Source organism: Hypanus sabinus, unplaced genomic scaffold (assembly GCF_030144855.1).
Source record: "Hypanus sabinus isolate sHypSab1 unplaced genomic scaffold, sHypSab1.hap1 scaffold_1747, whole genome shotgun sequence".
NCBI classification, from domain to species: Eukaryota; Metazoa; Chordata; class Chondrichthyes; order Myliobatiformes; family Dasyatidae; genus Hypanus; species Hypanus sabinus.
This window is the reverse complement of record NW_026779832.1, coordinates 21,191-47,042: the sequence shown is the minus strand read 5'-3', so window position 1 is coordinate 47,042 and position 25,852 is coordinate 21,191. Positions and strand designations below refer to the sequence as shown.

The window sequence follows — 25,852 nt, the reverse complement described above, 5'->3', positions numbered from 1 at the left end:
GCAAACCGTCCCGTCGGAACAGGCCCCACCTTCCCGGGAACAAAGCCCAATTGACCAGAAACATGAAGCCCTCCCTCCTGCACCATCCCCTTAGCCACGTATTTAGCTGCACTCTCCGCACATTTATATTTACAGGGACTTTACTCCTGACGCCGGTCCCGGGACCGGACCCGTTTACAGACCCGGAGCGGAACCGGAGCAGATTCTCAGCCACTGGTTCGCATCCCAGGGCGCGAAGAAAGGATAAAGTTTCCCCGTGAATTTATTCCCAGTGAAGGTGTGGAGATGGGACTTGGTCTCCGCGTTGTAAAATGAAACTGTCCCGGACTCGTAACTGAGATAAACTCCCACCCTCCCGGGTTTGGGACCGGCAGGGAGACGGGACTCGGGGGAGGTGAGATCACGGGACACGTCACAATCCCGATGTAACACGTCACCATCCCGATGAAACACGTCATAATACCGCCCGATGACCCAGAATCCGGTCTCCGGACTCAGACTGACCCGTCTCTTCCTCTCCACAGACTCTGCGGCGACTCCCAGACACCAGAACCGAATCCACGTCACCTCCACCTCCCAGTAATGTCTCCCCGATGTGAATCCCTCCGACCCCAGCAAACATTCCCAGTGTGTGAATCTCTTCCCGGTGTCAGGGAGATTCCTCCGGGTCCCGGTCCATCTCACACTCTTCCGATCCTCAGACACCTCGAGACCCGGATTCGCCGTTTCCACATCCAGGGTGACAGAGACTGGGGGGAGAAGCAGAGAATTAGAGAGTCCCCGGGGATCGGGGGAGACTCGGGCAGCGCGGTCCCGGGGATCGGGGGGAGACTCGGACAGCGCGGCCCCGGGGATCGGGGGGAGACTCGGACAGCGCGGCCCCGGGGATCGGGGGGGGGGGGGGAGACTCGGTCAGCGGGGCCCCGGGCATCGGGGGAGACTCGGACAGCGCGGCCCCGGGGATCGGGGGGAGACTCGGACAGCGCGGTCCCGGGGATCGGGGGGAGACTCGGACAGCGCAGCCCCGGGGATCGGGGGGGGAGAATCGGACAGCGCGGCCCCGGGGATCGGGGGGGGGGGGGGAGACTCGGACAGCGCGGCCCCGGGGATCGGGGGGAGACTCGGACTGCGCGGCCCCGGGGATCGGGGGGAGACTCGGACAGCGCGGCCCCGGGGATCGGGGGGGAGACTCGGACAGCGCGGCCCCGGGGATCGGGGGAGGGGGGGAGACTCGGTCAGCGGGGCCCCGGGCATCGGGGGAGACTCGGACAGCGCGTCCCCGGGGATCGGGGGGAGACTCGGACAGCGCTGTCCCGGGGATCGGGGGGAGACTCGGACAGCGCGGCCCCGGGGATCGGGGGGGAGAATCGGACAGCGCGGCCCCGGGGATCGGGGGGGGGTAGACTCGGTCAGCGGGGCCCCGGGGATCGGGGGAGACTCGGACAGCGCGGCCCCGGGGATCGGGGGGAGACTCGGACAGCGCGGCCCCGGGGATCGGGGGGAGACTCGGACAGCGCGGTCCCGGGGATCGGGGGGGGAGACTCGGACAGCGCGGCCCCGGGGATCGGGGGGAAACTCGGACAGCGCGGCCCCGGGGATCGGGGGGAGACTCGGACAGCGCGGCCCCGGGGATCGGGGGGAGACTCGGACAGCGGGGCCCCGGGGATCGGGGGGAGACTCGGACAGCGCGGCCCCGGGGATCGGGGGGAGACTCGGACAGCGCGGCCCCGGGGATCGGGGGGGAGACTCGGACAGCGCGGCCCCGGGGATCGGGGGGGGGAGACTCGGTCAGCGGGGCCCCGGGGATCGGGGGAGACTCGGACAGCACGGACCCGGGGATGGGGGGGAGACTCGGACAGCGCGGCCCGGGGGATCGGGGGGAGACTCGGACAGCGCGGCCCCGGGGATCGGGGGGAGACTCGGACAGCGCGGCCCCGGGGATCGGGGGGAGACTCGGAGAGGGCGGCCACGGGGATCGGTGGGAGACTCGGACACGCGGCCCCGGGGATCGGGGGGGAGAATCGGACAGCGCGGCCCCGGGGATCGGGGGGGGGGGAGACTCGGTCAGCGGGGCCCCGGGGATCGGGGGGGGGGGGGAGACTCGGTCAGCGGGGCCCCGGGCATCGGGGGAGACTCGGACAGCGCGGCCCCGGGGATCGGGGGGAGACTCGGACAGCGCGGCCCCGGGGATCGGGGGGAGACTCGGACAGCGCGGCCCCGGGGATCGGGGGGAGACTCGGACAGCGCGGCCCCGGGGATCGGGGGGAGACTCGGACAGCGCGGACCCGGGGATCGGGGGGGAGACTCGGACAGCGCGGCCCCGGGGATCGGGGGGGCGGGAGACTCGGTCAGCGGGGCCCCGGTGATCGGGGGGAGACTCGGACAGCGCGGCCCCGGGGATCGGGGGGAGACTCGGACAGCGGGGCCCCGGGGATCGGGGGGAGACTCGGACAGCGGGGCCCTGGGGATCGGGGGGGCGGGAGACTCGGACAGCGCGGCCCCGGGGATCGGGGGGGCGGGAGACTCGGTCAGCGGGGCCCCGGGGATCGGGGGAGACTCGGACAGCGCGGCCCCGGGGATCGGGGAGAGACTCGGACAGCGCGGCCCCTGGGATCGGGGGGAGACTCGGACAGCGGGGCCCCGGGGATCGGGGTGGGGGGAGAGTCGGGCAGCGCGGCCCCGGGGATCGGGGGGAGACTCGGTCAGCGGGGCCCCGGTGATCGGGGGGAGACTCGGACAGCGCGGCCCCGGGGATCGGGGGGAGACTCGGACAGCGGGGCCCCGGGGATCGGGGGGAGACTCGGACAGCGGGGCCCCGGGGATCGGGGGAGACTCGGACAGCGCGGCCCCGGGGATCGGGGAGAGACTCGGACAGCGCGGCCCCTGGGATCGGGGGGAGACTCGGACAGCGGGGCCCCGGGGATCGGGGTGGGGGGAGAGTCGGGCAGCGCGGCCCCGGGGATCGGGGGGAGACTCGGTCAGCGGGGCCCCGGTGATCGGGGGGAGACTCGGACAGCGGGGCCCCGGGGATCGGGGGGAGACTCGGACAGCGGGGCCCTGGGGATCGGGGGGGCGGGAGACTCGGACAGCGCGGCCCCGGGGATCGGGGGGGCGGGAGACTCGGTCAGCGGGGCCCCGGGGATCGGGGGAGACTCGGACAGCGCGGCCCCGGGGATCGGGGAGAGACTCGGACAGCGCGGCCCCTGGGATCGGGGGGAGACTCGGACAGCGGGGCCCCGGGGATCGGGGTGGGGGGAGAGTCGGGCAGCGCGGCCCCGGGGATCGGGGGGAGACTCGGTCAGCGGGGCCCCGGTGATCGGGGGGAGACTCGGACAGCGCGGCCCCGGGGATCGGGGGGAGACTCGGACAGCGGGGCCCCGGGGATCGGGGGGAGACTCGGACAGCGGGGCCCTGGGGATCGGGGGGAGACTCGGACAGCGCGGCCCCGGGGATCGGGGGGGTGGGTGGGGAGACTCGGACAGCGGGGCCCCGGGGATCGGGGTGGGGGGAGACTCGGGCAGCGCGGCCCCGGGGATCGGGGGTAGACTCGGGCAGCGCGGCCCCGGGGATCGGGGGGGAGACTCGGACAGCGGGGCCCCGGGGATCGGGGGTAGACTCGGGCAGCGCGGCCTCGGGGATCGGGGGGGAGACTCGGACAGCGGGGCCCCGGGGATCGGGGGGAGACTCGGACAGCGCGACCCCGGGGATCGGGGGGGGGGGGAGACTCGGACAGAGCGGCCCCGGGGATCGGGGGGAGTCTCGGGCAGCGCGACCCCGGGGATCGGGGGGGGGGAGACTCGGACAGAGCGGCCCCGGGGATCGGGGGGAGTCTCGGACAGCGCGGCCCCGGGGATCGGGGGTAGACTCGGACAGCGGGACCCGGGGATCGGGGGGAGACTCGGACAGCGCGGCCCCGGGGATCGGGGGGAGTCTCGGACAGCGCGGCCCCGGGGATCGGGGGGAGACTCGGACAGCGGGGCCCCGGGGATCGGGGAGAGACTCGGACAGCGGGGCCCCGGGGATCAGAGGGAGACTCGGACAGCGCGGCCCCGGGGATCGGGGGGGGGGGGAGACTCGGACAGCGCGGCCCCGTGGATCGGGGGGAGACTCGGACAGCGCGGCCCCGGGGATCGGTGGGGGGGGAGAGTCGGACAGCGCGGCCCCGGGGATCGGGGGAGACTCGGACAGCGCGGCCCCGGGGATCGGGGGGAGACTCGGACAGCGCGGCCCCGGGGATCGGGGGGAGACTCGGACAGCGCGGCCCCCGAGTTCGGGGGGAGACTCGGACAGCGCGGCCCCGGGAATCGGGGGGAGACTCTGGCAGCGCGGCCCCGGGGATCGGGGGGAGACTCGGACAGCGGGGCCCCGGGGATCGGGGGGAGACTCGGACAGCGCGGCCCCGGGGATCGGGGGGAGACTCGGACAGCGCGGCCCTGGGGATCGGGGGGAGTCTTGGACAGCGCGGCCCCGGGGATCGGGGGGAGATTCGGGCAGCGGGGCCCCGGAGATCGGGGGGAGACTCGGACAGCGCGGCCCCGGGGATCTGGGGGAGACTCGGACAGCGCGGCCCCCGAGTTCGGGGGGAGACTCGGACAGCGCGGCCCCGGGAATCGTGGGGAGACTCTGGCAGCGCGGCCCCGGGGATCGGGGGGAGACTCGGACAGCGCGGCCCCGGGGATCGGGGGGAGACTCGGACAGCGCGGCCCCGGGGATCGGGGGGAGACTCGGACAGCGCGGCCCCGGGGATCGGGGGGAGATTCGGGCAGCGGGGCCCCGGAGATCGGGGGGAGACTCGGGCAGCGGGGCCCCGGGGATCGGGGGAGACTCGGGCAGCGGGGCACAGAGCAGCACAATACCGGAACAGGCCCGTCATACAATGTTCACATTCATTTGTGAGTGTGAAGTGAGGCAGTGTGATGGTTTGAGACAGTAAAGGAGGTGATAATGGGAACCAGTGGGGGAGAGATGAATGGCAGATTGAAGCAGGAGGGGGAGGGGTGGAAAGCCTGTGGGTGAACTGTGTGTGTAGACGTAATGAGAAGCTGGAGGGGGCAAAGATGGCAGATGAGGATGACTTTGTCCCCTTTCCCACAACCCTATCCCCCGCAGACCCTCATTAGGACAGGGGATGAATTTGCAGGAACCCTTAAGCAACACAGGTATTGATGAATTGTTTCAGTCTGAACCGTCGACTGTTTACTCTTTTCCATAGAAACTTCCCGGCCTGATGTTCCCCCATCAATTTGTGTGTGTTACTCTGCTTTAAATATACTGAATTATTTGGCCCCCACAGCTGCCTGTGGCAGATTCACTATCCTGTGGATAAAGGAATTCCTCCTCATCTCTGTCCTAAATGGACATCCCTATAGTCGGAGGCTGTGCTTACCGTTCTCGACCCACCCACATCCTCCCAACATCAACTCTCTCCAGACAGGTGTCAGAGAGATCCGGCGAGACCCTTCATCAGGACCTGTGTAGCTTTGATTACCAGCATCTGCAGATTTTCTCCTGTTTGATTTTTAAAGCAGAAGTTAATAACTAAACAGATTGATTAGTCAGAGTCTCAAAAGTTATGGGGAGGAGGCCGGAGAATAGGATTGAGAGGGATAATAAATCACCCATTCTTCTAAACTCCAGTGAGTACAGGCCCAGAACCATCAAACATTCCTCATATGTTAACTCTTTCACTCCCGGAATCATTCTTGTGTATCTTCTGTACCCCCTCCAATGCCAGTACATCTTTTCCAATAGAAGGGACCCAAAACTGCTCACAGTACTCCCAGTGTGGTCTGATCAATGCCTTATAAAACCTCAGAATTACATCGTCGCTCTTGTACTGTAATCCTCTCGAAATGAAAGCAAACATTGAGTTTGCCAATCTTACCACTGACACAAACTGCAAGTTAACCTTCAGGGAATCCTGCACAAGGACACCCATGTCCCTTTGCACCTCTGATTTTTGAATTTCGCCCTGTTTACTGAATCGTCTCTGTGTTTATCCCTTCGACCAAAGTCGTACGTGTCTAAGTTTGTACCTATCAAACTCTACCTGTCCTACAAGATCCTTATTACGTATACTGGTTCATTCAAATAAGACCATAAGACAAAGCAGCAGAAGCCGGCCATTCGGCCCTTCGAATCTGCTCCGCCATTTTATCCTGAGCTGATCCATTCTCCCATTTAGTGCCACTCCCCCACCTTCTCACCATGACCTTTGATGCCCTGGCTACTCACATACCTATCAATCTCTGCCTTAAATACACCCAATGACCTGGCCTCCACTGCCGCAAGAAATTCACAGATTCACCACCCTCTGGCCAAAAAATGTTCTTCGCATCTCCGTTCTGAATGGTCACCCTTCAATCCTTAAGTCATGCTCTCTCGTGCTATTCATGGAGTTCAGTCCAAGAGCAGTTAAACGTTCCTCATAAGTTAACCCTCTCATTCCTGGAATCATTCTAACGAATCTTCTCTGAACCCTCTCCACTGTCAGAACATCCTTTCTTAAATAAGGAGCCCAAAAATGCACACAGTATTCCAAGTGAGGTCTTACCATTGCCTTATAGAGCCTCAACATCACACCCCTGCTCCTATACTCTATTCTTCTAGAAATGAATGCCAACATTGCATTCGCCTTCTTCACCATCGACTCAAACTGGAGGTTAACCTGAAGGGTATCCTGCACGAGCACTCCCAAGTCCCATTGCATCTCAGAACTTTGAATTCTCTCTCCATTTAAATAATAGTCTGCCCATTTATTTCTTCTACTAAAGTGCATGACCATACACTTTTCAACATTGTATTTTATTTGCCACTTCTTTGACCATTCTCCCAATCTATCCAAGTCTCTCTGCAGACTCTCTGTCTCCTCAGCACTACCAGCCCCTCCATTATCATTGTATCATCAGCAAACTTAGCCACAAAGCCATCTGTTCCATAATGCAAATCGTTGATATGCAACGTAAAAAGAAGCGGTCTCAACAAGGACCCCTGTGGAACACCACTGGTAACTGGCAGACAACCAGAATGGGATCCTTTATTCATCACTCTCTGTTTCCTGCCTATCAGCCAATGCTCTATCGACTGACATAATTTTCCCATAATTCCATGGGCCCTTATCTTGTTTAGCAGCCTCGTGTGTGGCACCTTGTCAAAGGCCTTCTGAAAATCCAAATATACAACATCCACTGCATCTTCCTTGTCTAGCCTACTTGTAATCTCCTCAAAAAATTTCAATGGGCTTGTCAGGCAGGATTTTCTTTGAAGGAAACCATGCTGAGTTTGGCCTATCTTGTCATATGCCTCCAGGTACTCCGTAACCTCATCCTTGTCAATTGACTCGAAACTTCCCAACCATTTCTCAAGCTAACAGGTCTATAATTCACTTTTTGCATCCTTGCCCCTTTCCTAAATACCAGAGTGGCATTTACAATCTTCCTCTCCTCCGGAACCTCCACTCCTCATGCTCCGATCATTGCTATTGCCTCCGCGATCTCCACAGCTACTTCCTTCAAAACACGAGGGTGCATTCCATCGGGTCCTGGAGATTTATCTACCCTGAGACTATTCAGCTTCCTGAGTACTTTCGCTGTCGTAATTGTGACTGCGCACACTTCTCTTCCCTGACACCCTTGAGTGTCCGGTATACTGCTGATATCTTCCTCAGTGAGGACTGATGCAAATACTCGTTCAGTTCCTCAGCCATCTCCTTATCTCCCGTTACAATTTCCCCAGCATCATTTTCTATCGGTCCTATATCCACTCTCACCTGTTTTTTTTTAACTCTTTATGTACTTGAAAAAGCTTTTAGTATCTTCTTTGATATTATTTGCGAGCTTCCTTTTATAGTTCATCTTTTCCCTCTTAATCGCCTTCTTAGTTTCCTTTTGTAAGCTTTTTAAAACTTTCCAATCCTCTGTCTTCCCACTAATTTTTGCTTCCTTGAATGCCCTCTCCTTTGCTTTTACTTTGGCTTTCACTTCTCTTGTCAGCCACTTTGGCTTTGACTTCTCTTGTCAGCCACGGTCGCAACCTTTATCCTTTCGAAAATTTCTTCTTTTTTGCAATATATCTGTCTTGCACCTTCATCACTTCTCGCATAAACTCCAGCCACTGCTGCTCTGCCGTCCTCCCGCTAGTGTCCCTTTCCAGTCAAATTTGGCCAGTTCCTCTCTCATGCCACTGTAATTTCTTTTACTCCACTGAAATACCGACACTTCGGATTTCGGCTTCTATTTCTCAAATTTCTCGGTGAACTCAATCATGTTACGATCACTGCCTCCTAACGGTTCCTTCACCTCAATCTCTCTAATCTCCTCTGGGTCATTACACAATATCCAATCCAGTACCTCTGATCCCCTAGTGGGCTCAACAACAAGCTGTTCTGAAAAGCCATCTCGTAGACATTCTACAAATTCTCTGTCTTGAGAACCAGTGTCGACCTGATTTTCCCAATCCACTCCCATGTTAAAATCCCCACAATTATCATAACACTGCCCTTCTGGCAAGCCTTTTCTATTTCCTGTTGTAATTTGTAGTCCACATCACTGCAGCTGTTAGGAGGCCTGTAGATAACTGCCATCAGGGTCCTTTTACCCCTGCGATTTCTTAGCTCAACCCATAAAGATTCTTCCGATCCTATCCCACCTCTTTCTGATGATTTAACATCATTTCTTGCCAATAAAGCCAAGCCACCCACTCTGCCTACCTGCTATCCTTGGACGTTCAGCTCTCAGAGACATGCATCCTTTAGCCACGTCTCAGTGATGGCCACAAAATTATAGCTGCCAATCTGTAGCTGTACGACAAGATCATTCTCCTTATGCCTTATGCTGTGTGTATTTAAGTATAACACCTTAAGTCTAGTATTTGGTCATTTTTGGTTTGATTGCACTGCAACTCATCCAAGTGGCTGAAAATTTGCCCCATCACCTGCCTGTCCTTCCTGACATCTTTACTGCTCACTATCTTAGATTTATTTCTGTTTTCCCCCTCCTCTACTCTATCATTCCGGTTTACCATCCCCCTGCCAAATTAGTTTAAACCCTCCCTAACAGCTCTATTAAACATTCCCGCTATGGTTCAGGTGTAACCCGTCCTTTTTGAACAGTTAATACTTCCCCCAGAAGAGATACCAATGATCCAAGAATCTGAAGCCCTGCCCCCTGCACCAGTCTCTCTGCCACGCATTCATCAGCCTGATCCTACTATTCTTGCCCTAGCTAGCACGTGGCACAGGCAGCAATCCTGAGATTACTACCCTGGAGGTCCTGCTTCTCAGCTTCATTCCTAACTCCCGGAAATCTCTCTTCAGGACCTCCTCCCTTTCCCTCTCTATGTCATTGGTACCAACACGTACCAAGACAGCTGGCTGCTCACCCTCTCCCTTCAGGATATTCTGGACCCAATCCGAGACATCCCGTACCCTGGCACCTGGGAGGCAGCACACCATGCGGGTATCTCTACCAGGCTCACAGAATCTCCTGTCTGTTCCCCTGACTATGGAATCCCCTATGACTACCGCATTCCTCTTCTCCCTCCTTCCCTCCTGTACAACAGCGCCAGGCTCAGTGCCAGAGACCCGGTCATCGTGGCCGTCCCCTGTCAGGTCATCCCCCTCAACAGCATCCGAAACAATATACTTGTTGCTTGGGGGGGGCAGCCACAGGGGTGCTCTCCACTACCCGGGCATTTCCCTTCCCTCTTCTGACAGTCATCCAGTTTTCTGACCCCTGTAGCCTAGGGATGACTACCTCCCTGTAGCTCCTGTCTATCACCTCTTCGGTTTCTCTAATAAGCAGTAGGTCATCAAGCTGCAGCTCCAGATCCCTAACACGGTTTCCGAGGAGCTGAATCTCGGTTCACCTGATGCAGATGTGGCTATCAGGGAGGCTGGAGGTCACCCAGGATTCCCACATCTGACACCCTGAACAAAGCACTAACCCTGCAGACATGCTACCTAATTCTACAGGAATGAAACAAAGAAAGATAGGTCTACTGACCCACTTACATGAACTTTTTAAACCATTAGCTAATGTGCCCTGCTGTTCCCCGTCCGTCGGGCCGATTTGCCAAGGGGAGAAAAAGAGTCGGTGCCTCGCTCTCGCCTCTTCCCGTTACCGCCTGAGCCCGTTGAGCCAAAGCCCTACACTCTGCTGCCACCCACTCCGCTGCCCGCTGCATAGGGTGGTCATCTTTTTAAACTCTCCACGCTGTCCTGCGCAGTCTCGCCGTTCTTGTACACAAAGTTTTTTTTTACACTGTCTTCCTTCAGAATTTAGCTCCCACGCCGCCCTTCTTGTCCCAATCTAAAAAAACACCTTCAGTCCTGTATTCATCAGCCTATTCCACACTGTCCACATGAACTTAAGCAAGGCCTTTGATGTCGATGACAGACCACACTTGGAGTATTGTCTGCATTTCCGGTTCCCGAATATGGGGAGGATGTCATTACACTGGACAGGAGGCTTCAGGAGGATGTTACCAGGACTGGGGGCTTGAGTTAAAATCAGAGAGTGGGTAAGCTTGGGCTATTCAGCTGTAGTGTAGGATGTTCAGGTGTGACCCCTTATCAAGGTAAATAATTCTAAGGAGCTTAAATAACGTTCTTTTTTCCAAGAAATGGGAGTACAGAACCAGAGGCCTCAGATTGAAAGTGAGATGGGAAATCGGGTAACATTCTCAGAGAGAGGGAGGTTGGTGAACGGAATTTGCCCTCAGACGCTGTAGAAACAGGTAAAAATAACATATTTTAAAATAAATACACAGATGGGAAATGGTTGGAGGGATGGGGGTGGGCAAACACACACAAATGGGCCATGCTCAAGACATCATAGTCTTGCAGATTGATTAAGTGGGCCGTGAGTTCAACATCCATCAAACCCTCATAGATCATCCTCCTGAGGAATCTCACCCCGGAGTCTGTCTGTGGTGTTGATGTGACGTCACGTCAGAGGGCAGCTCAGTGCCACAGAACAGACAGACTGGGTAAGGACGGCAGATTTCAATCCTAAATGGGAATTTGTGCCTATTTCTGTGGCCGTGTGTCACACTCTGATAGTGTATCCGTGTGTGTGTGTGTGTGTTTTGATTGTGGTAAATATCCGTGTGGTGGGTATACACATTGAAGGAGAGTGTGCACATTGAAGAATTTGTATGTTACAGTGTGTCATCACATGTCTGCTGTGTGTTGACAATGAGTCACGTGATTGAGTTGTTTAAATGAATAAATGACTGTCTCTGAAGAGACTGGTTTCCAGGTTACTGAGGGAAATAACAACGTACATTGCTGAGGCTCTGACTACAATCTGCCAGTCCTTCCTGTGTATGTGTGTGAGGGAGCTTTGCCAGGCCGGTTATGCTGTGTGTGCTTCTACCGAAATGAAATCTTGACCCATGTCAATGCTTGTTGGTGTGTCCGAGCTCATTCTCACAATGCTTCAGTGTAGTGGTCTGATCACCATAAGACATAGGAGCAGAATTAGGCCATTTTCCTATCGAGTCTGCTCCGCCATTCAATAATTGCTGATCCTTTTTTCCCTCCTCAGCCCCACTACCTGGTCTTCTCCCCGTAACCTTTGATGCTGTGTCCAATCTAGAACCTATCAAGCTCTGCCTTAAATACACCCAACAGGTTCCACAAATTCACCAGCTGCTGGCACAAATTTCTCCACATGTTTTAAATAGATTCCCCCTCTGTCTTGAGGCTGTGCCCTCTTGTCCTAAACACCACCACCATGGGAAACATCCTTTTCACATCTACTCTGTCTAGGACTTTCAACATTCGAAAGGTTTCTAGGACTTTCAACATTTGAAAGGTTTCAATGAGATTCCCCCTCATCTTTCTAAATTCCAGCGAGTACAGACACAGAGCTATCAAACGTTCCTCGTATGATAACCCTTTCATTCCTGGAATCATCCTCATGAAATGAACCTTCTGCAATGCCAGCACATCTTTTCTTAGACGAGGAGCCCAAAATTGTTCACAATACTCAAGGTGAGTCTTCACCAGTGCCTTATAAATCCTCAGCATCACATCCCTGCTCTTGAAATGAATGCTATTTAAACCGATTGAATTCAATGCTAACGTTGGATTTGCCTTCCTCACCAGTGACTCTACCTGCAAGTTACCATTTAGGAAGTTCTGCAGAATGACTGCTAAGTCCAATTTCGTCTCAGATTTTTTTGATTTTCTCCCCATTTGAAAAAAATATCTGCACATTATTTCTACGACCAAAGTGCAGGACCATGTATTTTCCAACATTGTATATAATTTGCCAATTTCTTTCCCATTCTCCTCATCCAAGTCCTTGTCAGGCCTAACTGTTTCCTCAACACTACCGGCCCTACCGCCAATCTTCGTATCATCTGCAAAACCTGGAAACAAAGCCATCTACTCTAGGACAAGAGGGTATGACTTCATGACTGGAGGACGTCCTTTTAGAACTGAGATGTGGAGAAATTACTTTAGTCAGTGTCTGTGGAGAATCTGTGAAATTTGTTGCGATATGTGGCTGTGGAGGCCAAGGCATATTTAAGGCAGAGATGTACCGGTTCTCATTTAGCCAGGGCATCAAATGGTATGGGGTGAAAGCAGGGGAGAGTGGATGTCCGGAAGAATTGGGTCTTCCCATGACTGAATATTGGAGCAAACTCAATGGGCCGAATGGCCTTTTTCTGCTCCTCTATCTTATTGTCTATTCCATCAGCTAAATCTTGATATACAGCATAAAATGAAGGTGTCCTAACACCTGTGTCCCTGTGGAACACGAGTCACTGGCAGCCAACCAGGAAAGGTTCCGTTTACTCTCATTCGCTGTTTCCTACCAATCAGCCAATGTTCTGACCATGCCTGTAACTTTTCTGTAATACCATGGCCTCTTAACCGGGTTACCACCTTCATGCGTGGCACTTTGTCAAAGGCCTTCTGAGATTCCAAATATACAACATCCACTGCATCCCCTTTATCGATCCTGATTGTAATCTCAAAGAATCCCAACAGGTTTGTCAGGCAGGATATTCCCTAACGAAGCCATGCTGACTTGTCCTATCTTGTCCAGTGTCACCAAGTATTCCATAACCTCATACTTAACAACTGACTCCAATTTCTTCCCAACCACAGAGGTGAGGCAAACTGGTCAATAATTTCCTTTCTGCTGCCTTCCTCCTTACTTAAAGAGTTAAGTGACATTTGCCATTTTCCAGTCCTCTGGCACCATGCCAGGGTCCAATGATTTTGAAAGATCATTTGAAATGCCTCCATAATTTCTACTGCGACCTCTTTCAGAACACTGGGGTGCAGTTCATCTGGTCTGGGTGACTTATGTATCTTTAGGGCTTTCAGCTTTTTGAGCAGCTTGTCCCTTGTAACAGTAACTGCACTCACTTCTCTTCCCACGCACTCTTCAACACCGGGCACAGTGCTGGTGTCTTCCACGGTGAATACTGGTGCAAAATATTTGGCTTATCTGCCATCTCTTTATCCTCTGTTATTATGCATCCAGCCTCATTTTCTAGCTGTCCTATATCCACTCTCATCTCTGTTTTATTTTTTTACAATACTTGAAAAATAATTTGATATTGTTTGCTATCTTGTTTTCCAAAGATAGGTGTGTAAAAAGGGCCAGAAGGATCATTGGATACCAGAGTCACTCCAACCACAAACTGTACCAGTTGCTACCATCCGGGATACGGTACCACAGCATAAAAGCCGGGAGCAACAGGCTCCGGGACAGCTTCTTCAACCATGCCAGTTCAATTCAAATCAATTTCTTGTTTATTTTTTCCCACCCAATCATCCTTTTAGTTCCCCTCTGTAGATATTTAAACGCTTCCCAATCCTCTCCCTTCCGAATAATTTTTGTTTAGTTGTATGCCCTCTCCTTTGCCTTTACATTAACTTGTCTTCCCTTGTCAGCCATGGTTGTACTATTTCGCCATTTGAGTATTTATTTATTTTTGGAGTACATCTATCCTCATTTTCCCAGAAACTGACACCATTTCTGCTCTGCTCTCATCCCTGGCAGCATGTCCTTCCAATTTGCTTTGGCCAACTCCCTCAGACCACTATAATTTCTTTTACTCCTCTGAAATACTATAATGTCCGGCTTTACTTTCTCCTTATCAGATTTCAAGTTGAACTCGGTCATGTTGTGAGCTCTGCTTCCTAAGGTTTCTTTTAACTACTCACCTCTGGTTCAATACATAACACCCAACCCAGTAGAGCTGTTCCCCGAGTAGGCTCAACGACAAACTGCTCTAGAAAGCCATCACATTGCATTCAACAAACTCACTCTCTTGAGATCCTTTACCAACCTGATTTTCCCAATTGACCCGCATGTTGAAATCTCCCATGATTATCATAACATTGTCCTTTTCATCAGCCTTTTCTATTTCCAGTTGTAATCTGTGGGCCTCAACCCACTGACTGTTGGGAGGCCTGTATATGACTGGTGTCAGTGTCATTTTTACTTTTGCAGTTCCTTACCTCAACCTACAAGGATTCAACATCTTCCAATCCTATGTCACATCCTGCTGCTGATTTAACAGCAGAGCCACACCACCCCCTCACCCGATCTTCCTATACCACCGATACATTGTGTAACCTTGGACATTCAGATCCCAAATACAACCATGATTCCGTGATGGCCACAACATCATACCTGACAATCGGTAATGGTGCAACAAGATCATCCACCTTATTTCTCATACTCCATGCATTGAGATATAACACTTTGTGTACTGTATCTGCTACCCTTTTTAAATCTGCATCTCTAATGCATTGATACTCACCCTGCTGGCTGACATTTTGTTCTAGCATCTGTCCGCCATATCTGACAGTCTGACTGTACGCTATCTTTGCATTTTACCATCAGTCCTACCCCTTCACTCCAGTTCCCGACCCCCCCCCCACCAACAATTTAGTTCAGACCCTCCCCAACAGCTCTATCAAACCTCACTGTGAGAATATTGTTCTCCCTCAGGTCGAGGTGCGACCCATCCCTTTTGAGCAGTTCATTCCTCCACCAGAACAGATCCTGATGATCCAAGAACCTGAATCCCTGTCCCCAGCACCATCTTCTCAGCCATGTTTATCTGTCAAATTATCCTGTTTCTACCCTCACCAGCACGTGGCACAGGCAGCAATCCAGAAATTACAACACTGGGGGTACTGCTTCTGAGCTTTCTACCAAGCTCTCCAAATTCTATTTTCAGGACCTCTTTGCTTTTACTTCCAATGTCATTGTCACAAATTTACCAAGATATCTGGCTCTTTCCCTCCCTCTCTAAAATGCTGCGGACACGATTCGAGGCATCCCTGACCCTGGCACCCAGGAGGCAACATACCATTCGGGTGTCCTGTTCACACCAATAGATTCTCCTGTCTGTTCCCCTGGTGATTCAGTCCCCGATCACGACCACTCCCCTCTTCTGCCTCTAACAACAGTGAGAGTTGCTGATCCGGAAAGGGGAAGACCTGTGTCAGTCAGAGTCTGCACTCACAGGGCACATGAAGGACTTGTGTATTTTCCTGACAATCCCGGTCACCACACTGATACTCATTTTTATTCCCTACAATATTATTGTCAGTATTAAATTCCCAGTTCCTCTGGTTAGATCCAAACTTATGTACTGGTGTGTTAGTGCATTCGCCTGGGATTGGAACACAGTGGTTCATCTGCCAGTCCCGTGTATTGGTTGTATTGTGACCCTGTGCTGGTGTGTCCAGGGGTCTGACATCTCCAGCTGACCATGTGACAGTGATACCTCCCAGTCAGTGGGGTTGATGTGGAATAAACTTCAGTTCCCCTGCACCCCAGTATTACAGACAATCTTTGCCTCAAATTGGAACTAAATTGATCTTCATAAATAAGGAGAAATGAATCTTTGTAAGTTTTACCTCGATTAATAGCATCAAGCATTTCTCTCAGCACTGTGTTCAACAAATAGAGGTGATCGAATTTTTCAACCGGTAGGGTCTCATCTGTCACTGACAATTCCTGGACATCGTCATTAATCCTGTAAATATTAAACTGCTGGTTATAAATTGCTATTCTGAACTATTTTCAAATCCATTCAGGGTTTCAGTAAAGAGCCTGTCCTACCTTCTGTTCCGACGAGCTTCCTCCTGAAATAAATAAAACACAAATCTGATTAGACTTGCACTTACTGTCCACATCCTGAATTTCATCCAAATCATTACAAGGTGTTGAAAATTCCCACTCCCACAATCACTCAGACACACCGACAATACAGAACCACTGGGTAAATGACAGGGAAAGTTTCTGAATGTCAGACCATTACTGAGAGGAAGAAACTAACAGGGAAGACAGGACAGGCTGTGCATTTTCATCTGGATATGAAGTCAGTGTGATAGGATGGAGGAATTTATGATCAGTGATGTATGTGATTGTGTGCGGTGGAGGAAGTTCCTCTATTTATGGGAAGACTTGTGGGGAGATGTAATTCCGGATGGATTTTAACAAATTCCACAAGAAATTTAGTGAAGAGGATGTGAAACTCGCTGCCACAGGAGTGGATGAAATGGAACAGCAGAGTGACTGTAATGGGGAGGCTGGATAAACACGTGAGGGACCAGGGAGTTCGGGGCACTGTTGCTGGGTGCGGTGAGTAGGTGGTAGGAGGATTGTGAAGCAGGGATACTGATAGAAGATGGACCTAATGGCCTGTTTATGATAGAGAATGGGATATAATCCCATGCGAAATATATCCAAAAAATAAAGAGACAGTGAAAGTTTCCATAATCTGATGGAAACCGGATATGGAGGATAAGTCTAATGTGTGGGTCAAATTCTTTGTTCTCACTGATTGACAGAGAGACCCTCACACCAACTGCAACAGACACACTCACAGCCTGTGACTGGAACCGGGTGTTAATGGGAGTTTCAGAGGATATTTAATGCGGTAATTAAGGAAACAGTCAGCAGCTCTGTGTTATGATCGGAGTAAATAATTTCAGAGAGATTTGCATTTTGTCCTGGGGTGTACAGAAGTTGTGGAAGCCCAGTTTTAGGACAATAGACAATAGACAATAGACAATAGGTGCAGCAGTAGGCCATTCGGCCCTTCTAGCCAGCACAGCCATTCACTGTGATCATGGCTGATCATACACAATCAGTACCCCGTTCCTGCCCTCTCCCCAAATCCCTTGACCGCACGATCTATATGAGCTCTATCTAACTCTCTCTTGAATGCATCCAGAAACTTGGCCTCCACTGCCTTCTGGGGCAGAGCATTCCACATATCCACCACTCTCTGGGTGAAAAAGTTTTTCTGCATCACTGTTCTAAATGGGCTACCCCTTATTCTTAAACTGTGGCCTCTAGTTCTGGACTCACCCATCAGCGGGAACATGCTTCCTGCCTCCAGCGTGTCCAATTCCTTAATAATCTTATTATTATGGGACAACAACAACCCTGAATCGTTGCATCAGTTGTCTGGTGAGAAACAGTTTACTGCCATTTGTAAATCCTGTGTGTAGGAGCAATGCATCTGTTTTCTGTCTGCATTGTATTCTGTGTTACGTGTTTATTATGGTAACTCGTCACGTGATTGGGGACGTGGTAAAAGTGAAGGGAAAAGGATACGTATCCGTACTTTGTTCTGGGCAGTTTTGAGCTGGGGACGGGCGGATGTCATTCTGTTCTTGACCGCTGTGTGGCAGCTTACTTCACAATGAATTACCCTGAAGTTTCATCGCTTCAAGATTGTATTTTGCTAATGAAGGACTGAAAGCGTATCTTGGACATTTTGAAATGTCATTATTGGAGTGATGGGAGGGCGCGTCATGCAGGTAAAACGGCTTGTGTGAGGTCGCCAGCAGCGGCAATTGATTTGTTAGAATTGGCCCCTGTGCTGTGTTTATTTCAAATATACCACTGTTCATTCAGTGCCCTTTGACAGAAACAAATTGAAATATAATTCCTCACCTTGAGAAATATCACACTGTCTTTTTGATCCATCTGTTCCTTTAACTTTGTGATTTCCTCCTGAATAATCCTGATATTCTCTTGAAGAGCCAGAAGATTTTTCTCCATTGGGTTGAGAATCCTCTTCTCCTCTTCCCTGAGATCCCTGAGTAAGCTCTGCTCTTTCTCAGTGATAAACTGGCGCAGTTCAGCAAACTGGGATGTGATGTGGGACTGAAGGCTGTGTGACTGTTCCTGTCGAATGAAAGGTGAAGATTAATATACTGCATTGCTGTGCTCTGTTTCCTTTTGTCGTTAAGTTCGGTCTATTAGAGTCTATGCTACTTCTGAGTGCATTCCCGTCAACACCACTCCCTCACGTTTTCCTGAAACCTTCTCTCACTTATTGACACATAAACTCCCATCTGATTCACGCACACCCTCCCCACCTTTACAGGGTTAACGGTAATTAGCCACTCATCCGGAATGTCCTTGAGATGTGTCGGATTCTCTCGTGGTCACAGGGGGAGCATGCAAACTCCACACAGACAGCACCAGAGGTCAGGATCGAACCCAGGTCACTGGAGCTGCGATACTCGGCTATTCTGCATTAATGGGAGCAAAACTCGACAGTAAAATCAGAAATTCCGCTCAGGAAGCCTCACCTGAACTCCGGAAATCTTCTCTTTCTGTTGCTGCTCCTTTTCCTGGAAGTCTGATTCCTTTTTTGTGAGAGAGTCTAAGGAAGATTTTAGCTGATCCTGGAAGTCAGAGAGTGAAGGAAATAGAAACAAAGATGCATCAAAAGAAACAGATGATCAAACCCGATTATCACACAAAATGCCGGAGGAACTCAGTGAGTCAGGCCGCATCTATTCAGGGGAAATAAACTGTCGGTGTTTCGGGATGAGACCCTTCATTAGCACTGGGAAGGAATGGGACAGAAGCCAGAATAAAAAGGTTGGAATGAGAACCAGCTGACAGGTGACGGGTGAGACAACGTGAGGGGGAACGTGGGGGAGGGTGATGAAGTGAGAAGCTGAGAGGGGACAGGTGGAAGAGGTAAAGAGCTGGAGAAGAAGGAATCTAATACGAGAGGACAATCGACCATGGAAGAAACGGGAGGAACTGAGCTGTTTGCGCCCCTGAATGGTGAGGAGGGAGGAGGTTAGGAGTCAGGTGTAGCAAAGGACAAAGGAAATATGTTAAGTTAACGTTAGATTTTACCTTGTAGATTTTAACAGCTTCTTTAATCAGCACAAATCGATGCTCTCTGTGTTCCTGCGCAGCTGCACAGATTACACAGATCAGTGTCTTGTCCGTTTCACAAAACAGCTTCAGTTCTTCCTCATGTTCCTCGCAGTGAAGTTTACTTTCCTTCCCTTTCGGATTCAGGTTTAGATTTCGAACTTTTTGTGTCAGATTTGCTAAGGCCCGATTCACCCTGAGGGTGCGGTCAGCAAACTCCTCTCTACATTCCGGGCAGGAGTTTCTCTGCTCCCTTTCCCAATACCGTGTGATACAAGAGCGACAGAAGTTGTGTCCACACTCCAGTGTAACCGGATCGGTGAAGAAATCCAGACAGACCGGACAAATCACCTCCTCGCTCAAACTGTCGGTCTCTCCTTTCGAAGCCATGTTAACTCCGGCAATTCCTGATTCAGAATGCTTTCACTTTCGGGGAGTTGCTGATCCCCTGCAGTACCGCGATTGTCCACTACGCGCGCTGCAGACTCGGGGAATCACACAACACACACACAATGCTGGTGGAACACAGCAGGCCAGGCAGCATCTGTAGGGAGAAGCACTGTCGACGTTTCGGGCCGAGACTCTTCGTCAGGACAGCTGGTGTGGTATACTGTGTCCGGTCTTCCCGGTGTAGCCTTTTATATATTGGTGAGACCCGACGCAGACTGGGACACCCTTTCGCTGAACACCTACGCTCTGCCCACCAGAGAAAGCAGGATCTCACAGTGGCCACACATTTTAATTCCACGTCCCATTCCCGTTCTGATATGTCTATCCATGGACTCCTCTACTGTCAAGATGGAGCCACATACAGGTTGGAGGAACAAAACATGGGCAGCCTCCAACCTGATGGCATGAACATTGACTTCTCTCACTTCCGTTAATGCCCCTCCTCCCCTTCTTACCCCATCACTGACATATTTAGTTGTTTGTCTTTTTTTTTCTCTCTCTCCCCATCACTGCCTGTTCTCCATCGCCCTCTGGTGCTCCCCCTCCCCCTTTCTTTCACCCGAGGCCTCCCGTCCCATGACCCTTTCCCTTCTCCAGCTCTGTATCCCTTTTGCCAATCACCTCTCCAGCTCTCTGTTTCACCCCACCCCCTCCGGTCTTCTCCTATCATTTCGCATTTCCCCCTCCTCCTCCTACTTTCAAATCTCTTACTATCTCTGCTTTCAGTCAGTCCTGACATCGACAGTGCTTCTCCCTATAGATGCTGCCTGACCTGCTGTGTCCCACCAGCATTTTGTGTGTGTTGTTTGAATTTCCAGCATCAGCAGATTTCTTCGTGTTTGCTCCGGGAATCAACATGGTTTTGCTGGATGTGTTCAGTGGAAATTCTGGCCATTTCTATGTTTAGTGTGTGAGCAACCCCATCTTGTAAAAACCTAGAGCGACAAAAACGTCAGCTGAATCTCCAAAGGCCTCATCCCTGCAGTCGGAAGGACCTTCCCCTGGAAGACGATTGAAGTCCTGCGCTGAAAGGAGAAGCCGTCTGCCCCCCTGGGGTGGTTCACTACTACAATAACTGTGAGGCTTCCTCAGCCAACCCGGCCTCTCCCTGTCCAGTGTAGAGGATCCCTGTAGTTCCAATGGTGTCCCTGTAGTCTGGAATGTGTCGGTCAGCAGCATTCCTGTACGACAGGGGTTCCCAAACTGAGGGAGAGATCTCCGGGCATGCAGCAAGGATCAGACTGGGAGGGGCCCTCTCGTCTCCACGGCAGTAATCTCGGGGCAGCGCGCTGTGGGAGTGATCTCCGGGATGCAGCATGGATCAGACTGGGAGGGGCCCTCTCGTCTCCACGGCATAATCTCGGGGCAGCGCGCTGTGGGAGTGATTTCCGGGCATGCAGCAAGGATCAGACTGGGAGGGGCCCTCTCGTCTCCACTGCAGTAATCTCGGGGCAGCGCGCTGAGGGAGTGATCTCCGGGCATGCAGCAAGGATCAGACTGGGAGGGGCCCTCTCGTCTCCACTGCAGTAATCTCGGGGCAGCGCGCTGAGGGAGTGATCTCCGGGCATGCAGCAAGGATCAGACTGGGAGGGGCCCGCTCGTCTCCACTGCAGTAATCTCGGGGCAGCGCGCTGTGGGAGTGATCTCCGGGCATGCAGCAAGGATCAGACTGGGAGGGGCCCGAATCGCCGCCAGACAGCTGAGGTCTTGCTGCCTGTTGGTGAGATCTGGTGATGTGGCATTCTGCCAGATGGTCTGGACTGTCTGCTCAGGGAACCACTCCACTGTGTCCATCCAGTCCTTCTCCTGCAGTAACTGCAGGACATTCCGTGCTGACCACTGTCTGGTGTTCTTGTGGTCAAAGCTGCTGGTCTGAAAGAACTGTCAACAATTTCATTAACACAAGGTTCACATGGAGAAGCTTCCTGACTGAGACAGACACAGTCTCACAGGGTATTTACAGGGTAGGGGCAGGAATGATGTTTCTCCTGGCTGTGCAGTAGAACCAGGGATCACAGACTCAAAATCCGAGGTTACTTCAGCAGGACTGAGATGAGGAGAAATTCCCCCAACACAGTGTGGTGAATATTTGGAGTTTTCTCCACAAGTTTTCTAAATTAAACGAACATATTTAGGGGCTCGGCGATGTTGGAAACGTTGCAGGAAAGTGGCGCTGAGGCCAAAGTTCAGCCATGTTCTGAGTGAGGGGCAGAACAGTGCAACGGGCCGAATGGCAACGCCTTCTCTTGTTTCTTATTTTCTATATCATGAGTTTCCCTTTACGCCTTGTTCTCCCTTGGCCTTCCGCCCGTCGGATCGCACAGGGGAGCGGTGAGAGCTCCGGAGATCCATCGGCAGCCGCTGCGGTTATTTCATGCTCTTGTTATTTATCCTGTTTCTGTATTTGCATTTGCACAGTTTGTAACCTTCAGCTCTCTGGCTGATCTTTCACTGCCTGCTTCTGTTATGTTTACTATTCTATACTTTTTCTAAGTATGTCCGCAGGAAGATGCTTCTCGGGGTTGTATGTGGTGACTTATCTGGACTCTGGTAATACAATTTATTTTGCAATTTGAGTTTAGTGGATTTTCCTTTAATTCTGTGAACAAACTGTGACTGGCATCTCCAGCTCCCAGTAGCAGCCCGTTCTCACACACACAGCCAATCAGCGATCACCGCTGGGAGAGGGATGCTGCCATTGGCTGAGGGGTGTCAGTGGGCGGGACGCTGTTTGGAACGGGACCGAGTGAGGCCGGAGACCGGGAGCTGCGCCTCGGGTTTCGGCTGCACCACCGGCGGGTCGTGAATCCTTTCGAAGGCAGAGCTGAAGAGACCGGCGGAGATTCCGTGAGATGTTTCAGCTGCACGGCGGGCGCACGGCCTCTCCCCGTCGAGGATCGGGGCCTGTTGTCTGGAGTTGTCTCCCAGACCCGTCCCGTCCTGCTGGGAGACGGGAGCTGCCCCGCAGCGGCTGCCGGTGGATCTCCGGAGCTCTCACCGCTCCCCTGTGCAATCCGAACGGCTGAAAACCAAGGGAGAACAAGGCGCAAAGGTAAACTCGTGCTTTAGGAAATAACCAACAGGAACTTGTCTGGCCACTCGGCCCGTTGCGGCCATTCCACCCTTTCCTCAGAATAGTCCTTTTTAAATCTTTTTCTAGATTTTAAACAAACATAAGTGAAACATGAATACAAAGAGCTTGAGAGTACATAATTAATAGGTTAAGGTATAAATACAAATAAATGATAATAACCTCCCAAACTCATAGTGGTTACAAAAAGTGGAGAAAATAAAAAACCCTCCCCCCCACAAAAAATGAAAAAAATCCTAACCGACTTGGGCCATTGCATTATATCAATTATACACACTAGCCTCAACAATTCCGCACCTCCATCCAAATAATTAAGGACAATAAAAGTAAGGTTTAGGAAAAGTCAGTTTAGTTTATATGAAAATGTTGAATAAATGGTCTCCAAGTTTCTTCATATTTAACTGAAGGGTCAAAGACAACACTTGTAATTTTTTCTGAACTCAAAAAAGAAATAGTTTGAGAAAACCACTGAAATATAGTTGGAGGATTAATTTCTTTCCAATTCAATAGGATAAATCTTCTAGCCATTAATGAAACAATTCAATTATCCGCCAGGCTGGGGGGGGGGGGGGGTGGATAAACGACTATTATCCACCATTGGTAAACTGAAAATTGCAGTAATAGGATGTGGTTGCAATTTGATATTCAGAACTGTTGAAATAATACCAAAAATATCTTTCCAATAATTTTGCAAACAGGGGCAAGACCAGAACATGTGGGTCAATGAAGCGACTTCAGAATGACATCTGTGACAGGCTGGATTAACATAAGAATAAAATAGAGCGAGTTTATACTTGGACATGTGAGCCCTATGAACAACCTGAAATTGTATTAGGCATGTTTAGCACAAATAGAAGAAAAATTGATTAATTGTAAAATGTTCTCCCACTGCCCTGTGGGTATAAGAAAATGAAGTTCTTTTTCCCATTCCTTCTTAATTTTTTCTCATAGTCCTGGCTGTATTTTTATGATTGTATTATAAATGATGGCTACTAAACCCTTCTGGCAAGGATTCAGAGCCTGAATTTTTTCTGTAATGTCCATTGGACATAATTTCGGAAAATACTAACATTCATGAAATTCCTAACTTGCAAGTATCTAAAAAAAATTAGTTTTAGGCTGGATAGCTGTTCAAAGGACATACAACTGTTATCTAAAAATAGATCACAAAAACATGTTACACCTTTTGTTTTCCATAACACAGGATTAGTTATTTGTTTATTCGGTTTAGATAAAGCAAAAGGAAGCGAAGATCCTAAAATAGAAAACAATGAGAAGTCTTGTACAGATTTCCACTCCAAATTTACCCATTGTGGGCAAGGTACTATGACCGATTCTTGTGTGCAAAATATTAAATATTGAATATTAACTGCCCAATTGTAAAATCTCAGGTTTAGCAAAGCAAAACCACCTTCCTTCTTAGGCTTCTGTAAATATTTTTTACTTAATCTAGGATTTTTATTCTGCCACACATAAGAGGATACTTTGGAGTGAATAATATCAAAAAAAGATTTAGGAATAAAAATTGGTAATGCTTGGAATAAATATACAAATTTGGGTCATACTATCATCTTGGTAGTATTAATTCGATCAACCAATGACAGAGATAATGGGGACCACCTGGTAACAAGTTGCTTGATTTGTTCAATTAAAGGTAAAAAATTAACTTTAAATAAACCCTTATGTTTCTTAGTAATTTTAATACCCAAATAAGTAAAATGATCTGTGACAACTTTAAATGGTTTATAAATTGGAACTTGCATATTTAATGGAAATAATTCACTCTTATTAAAATTCAGTTTGTAGCCAGAAAAGCTACTAAACTGAGCAAGCAAGGATGAAATAGCAGGAATAGATCTCTCGGGGTCAGACATGTATAGTAACAAATCATCAGCATATAATAATAACTTATAAGTCCCTTACCCACGGGTAATACCAAAAATATTAGGTGATTCACGAATGGCAACGGCTGAAGGTTCCAAAGCAATGTCAAATAATAGAGGATTTAAAGGGCAGCCTTGCCTCGTGCCACGGGACAACTGAAAAAAAGGAGATCTTTGATTATTGGTAAGAACTGAAGCCAAAGGTTTAAAATACATTAATTTAATCCATGATATAAATTTAAAGCTAAAATTAAAATTCTGCAACGTATCCATTCAACTCTATCAAACGCTTTTTCAGCATCTAAGGAAATGACATTCTGGTATTTTAGATAAAGTATATATTATATTAATTAATTTTCTAATGTTAAAAGATGAATAACAGTTTTTAATAAATCGTTCAGAGATAATTTGAGGTAATACATTTTCTAATCTAGTGGGCAAAATGTTGGTAAAAATCTTAGAATCCGTTGGTCGATAGAATGCACATTTAGTGGGGTATTTATCTTTTTTACGAATTGGAGAAATGGAGGCAGCATAAAAAGATTGTGGTCATTTACCTACAGTTAACGCATGTTTAAAAATTTTACAAAGCCTAGGAACGAGTATAGAAGAAAAGGATTTTAAAAATTCAGCAGTATAACCATCTGGACCTGGGGCTTTACCTGAATTCATTGAAAAAGGGAGTAGGTTCCCCTTTCCAGACCCTGCCCGGGGACTTGCCTGCCTCGGGGTTATATATGGAACCTCTCGGACAGGGACAGGGAGTGGGTTCCCCATTCCAGACACTGCCCGGGGTCTTGTGCCACTCCTCTGGGTTATATATGGAAACTCTCGGGCAGGGACAGGGAGTGGGTTCCCCTTTCCAGACCCTGCCCGGGGTCTTGTGCCACTCCTCAGGGTTATACATGGAACCTCTCGGACAGGGACAGGGAGTGGGTTCCCCTTTCCAGACCCTTCCCGGGGACTTGTGCCACTCCTCAGGGTTATCTATGGAACCTCTTGGGCAGAGACAAGGAGTGGGTTCCCCTTTCCAGACTCTGCTCGGGGACTTGTGCCACTCCTCAGGGTTATATATGGAACCTCTCGGACAGGGACAGGGAGTGGGTTCCCCTTTCCAGACCCTGCCCGGGGTCTTGTGCCACTCCTCAGGGTTATATATGGAACCTCTCGGACAGGGACAGGGAGTGGGTTCCCCTTTCCCAGGCAGACGCCCGAAGGTGCCCGAGGCTGATGTAATACAAGGCATGGCACGG

At 51.0% G+C, this 25,852-nt stretch overlaps 1 protein-coding gene and 1 long non-coding RNA gene across 2 annotated transcripts; one reads left to right on the top strand and one right to left on the bottom strand.

The window, feature by feature from the left end:
• LOC132387331 (zinc-binding protein A33-like) lies at positions 1–20,059 on the bottom strand. Its single transcript, XM_059959683.1, has 6 exons — positions 19,155–20,059; positions 18,593–18,688; positions 17,949–18,182; positions 16,104–16,126; positions 15,899–16,017; positions 1–749 (listed from the first exon to the last, which is right to left on the bottom strand). The coding sequence occupies exons 1-6, from the start codon at positions 19,563–19,565 to the stop codon at positions 175–177; spliced, it is 1,458 nt and encodes a 485-aa protein (XP_059815666.1). The 5' UTR covers positions 19,566–20,059; the 3' UTR covers positions 1–174.
• A 2,289-nt stretch (positions 20,060–22,348) lies between these two features.
• LOC132387332 (uncharacterized) lies at positions 22,349–23,728 on the top strand. The gene is made up of 2 exons (XR_009509861.1): positions 22,349–22,677; positions 23,415–23,728. It is a non-coding gene; the product is annotated as an uncharacterized LOC132387332 (long non-coding RNA).
• Positions 23,729–25,852: the final 2,124 nt, after the last annotated feature.

Bases quoted from the DNA above. Each gene is read 5' to 3' on its own strand.
- LOC132387331 (XM_059959683.1), bottom strand. From the start codon at position 19,565: ATGGCTTCGAAAGGAGAGACCGACAGTTTGAGCGAGGAGGTGATTTGT. The intron at 18,183-18,592 runs GTGAGGCTTCCT...TTCATTCGACAG, and splicing joins AGAAGATTTCCGGAGTTCAG to GAACAGTCACACAGCCTTCA. The intron at 16,127-17,948 runs GTGAGGAATTAT...TATTTATTTCAG, and splicing joins ACAGTGTGATATTTCTCAAG to GAGGAAGCTCGTCGGAACAG.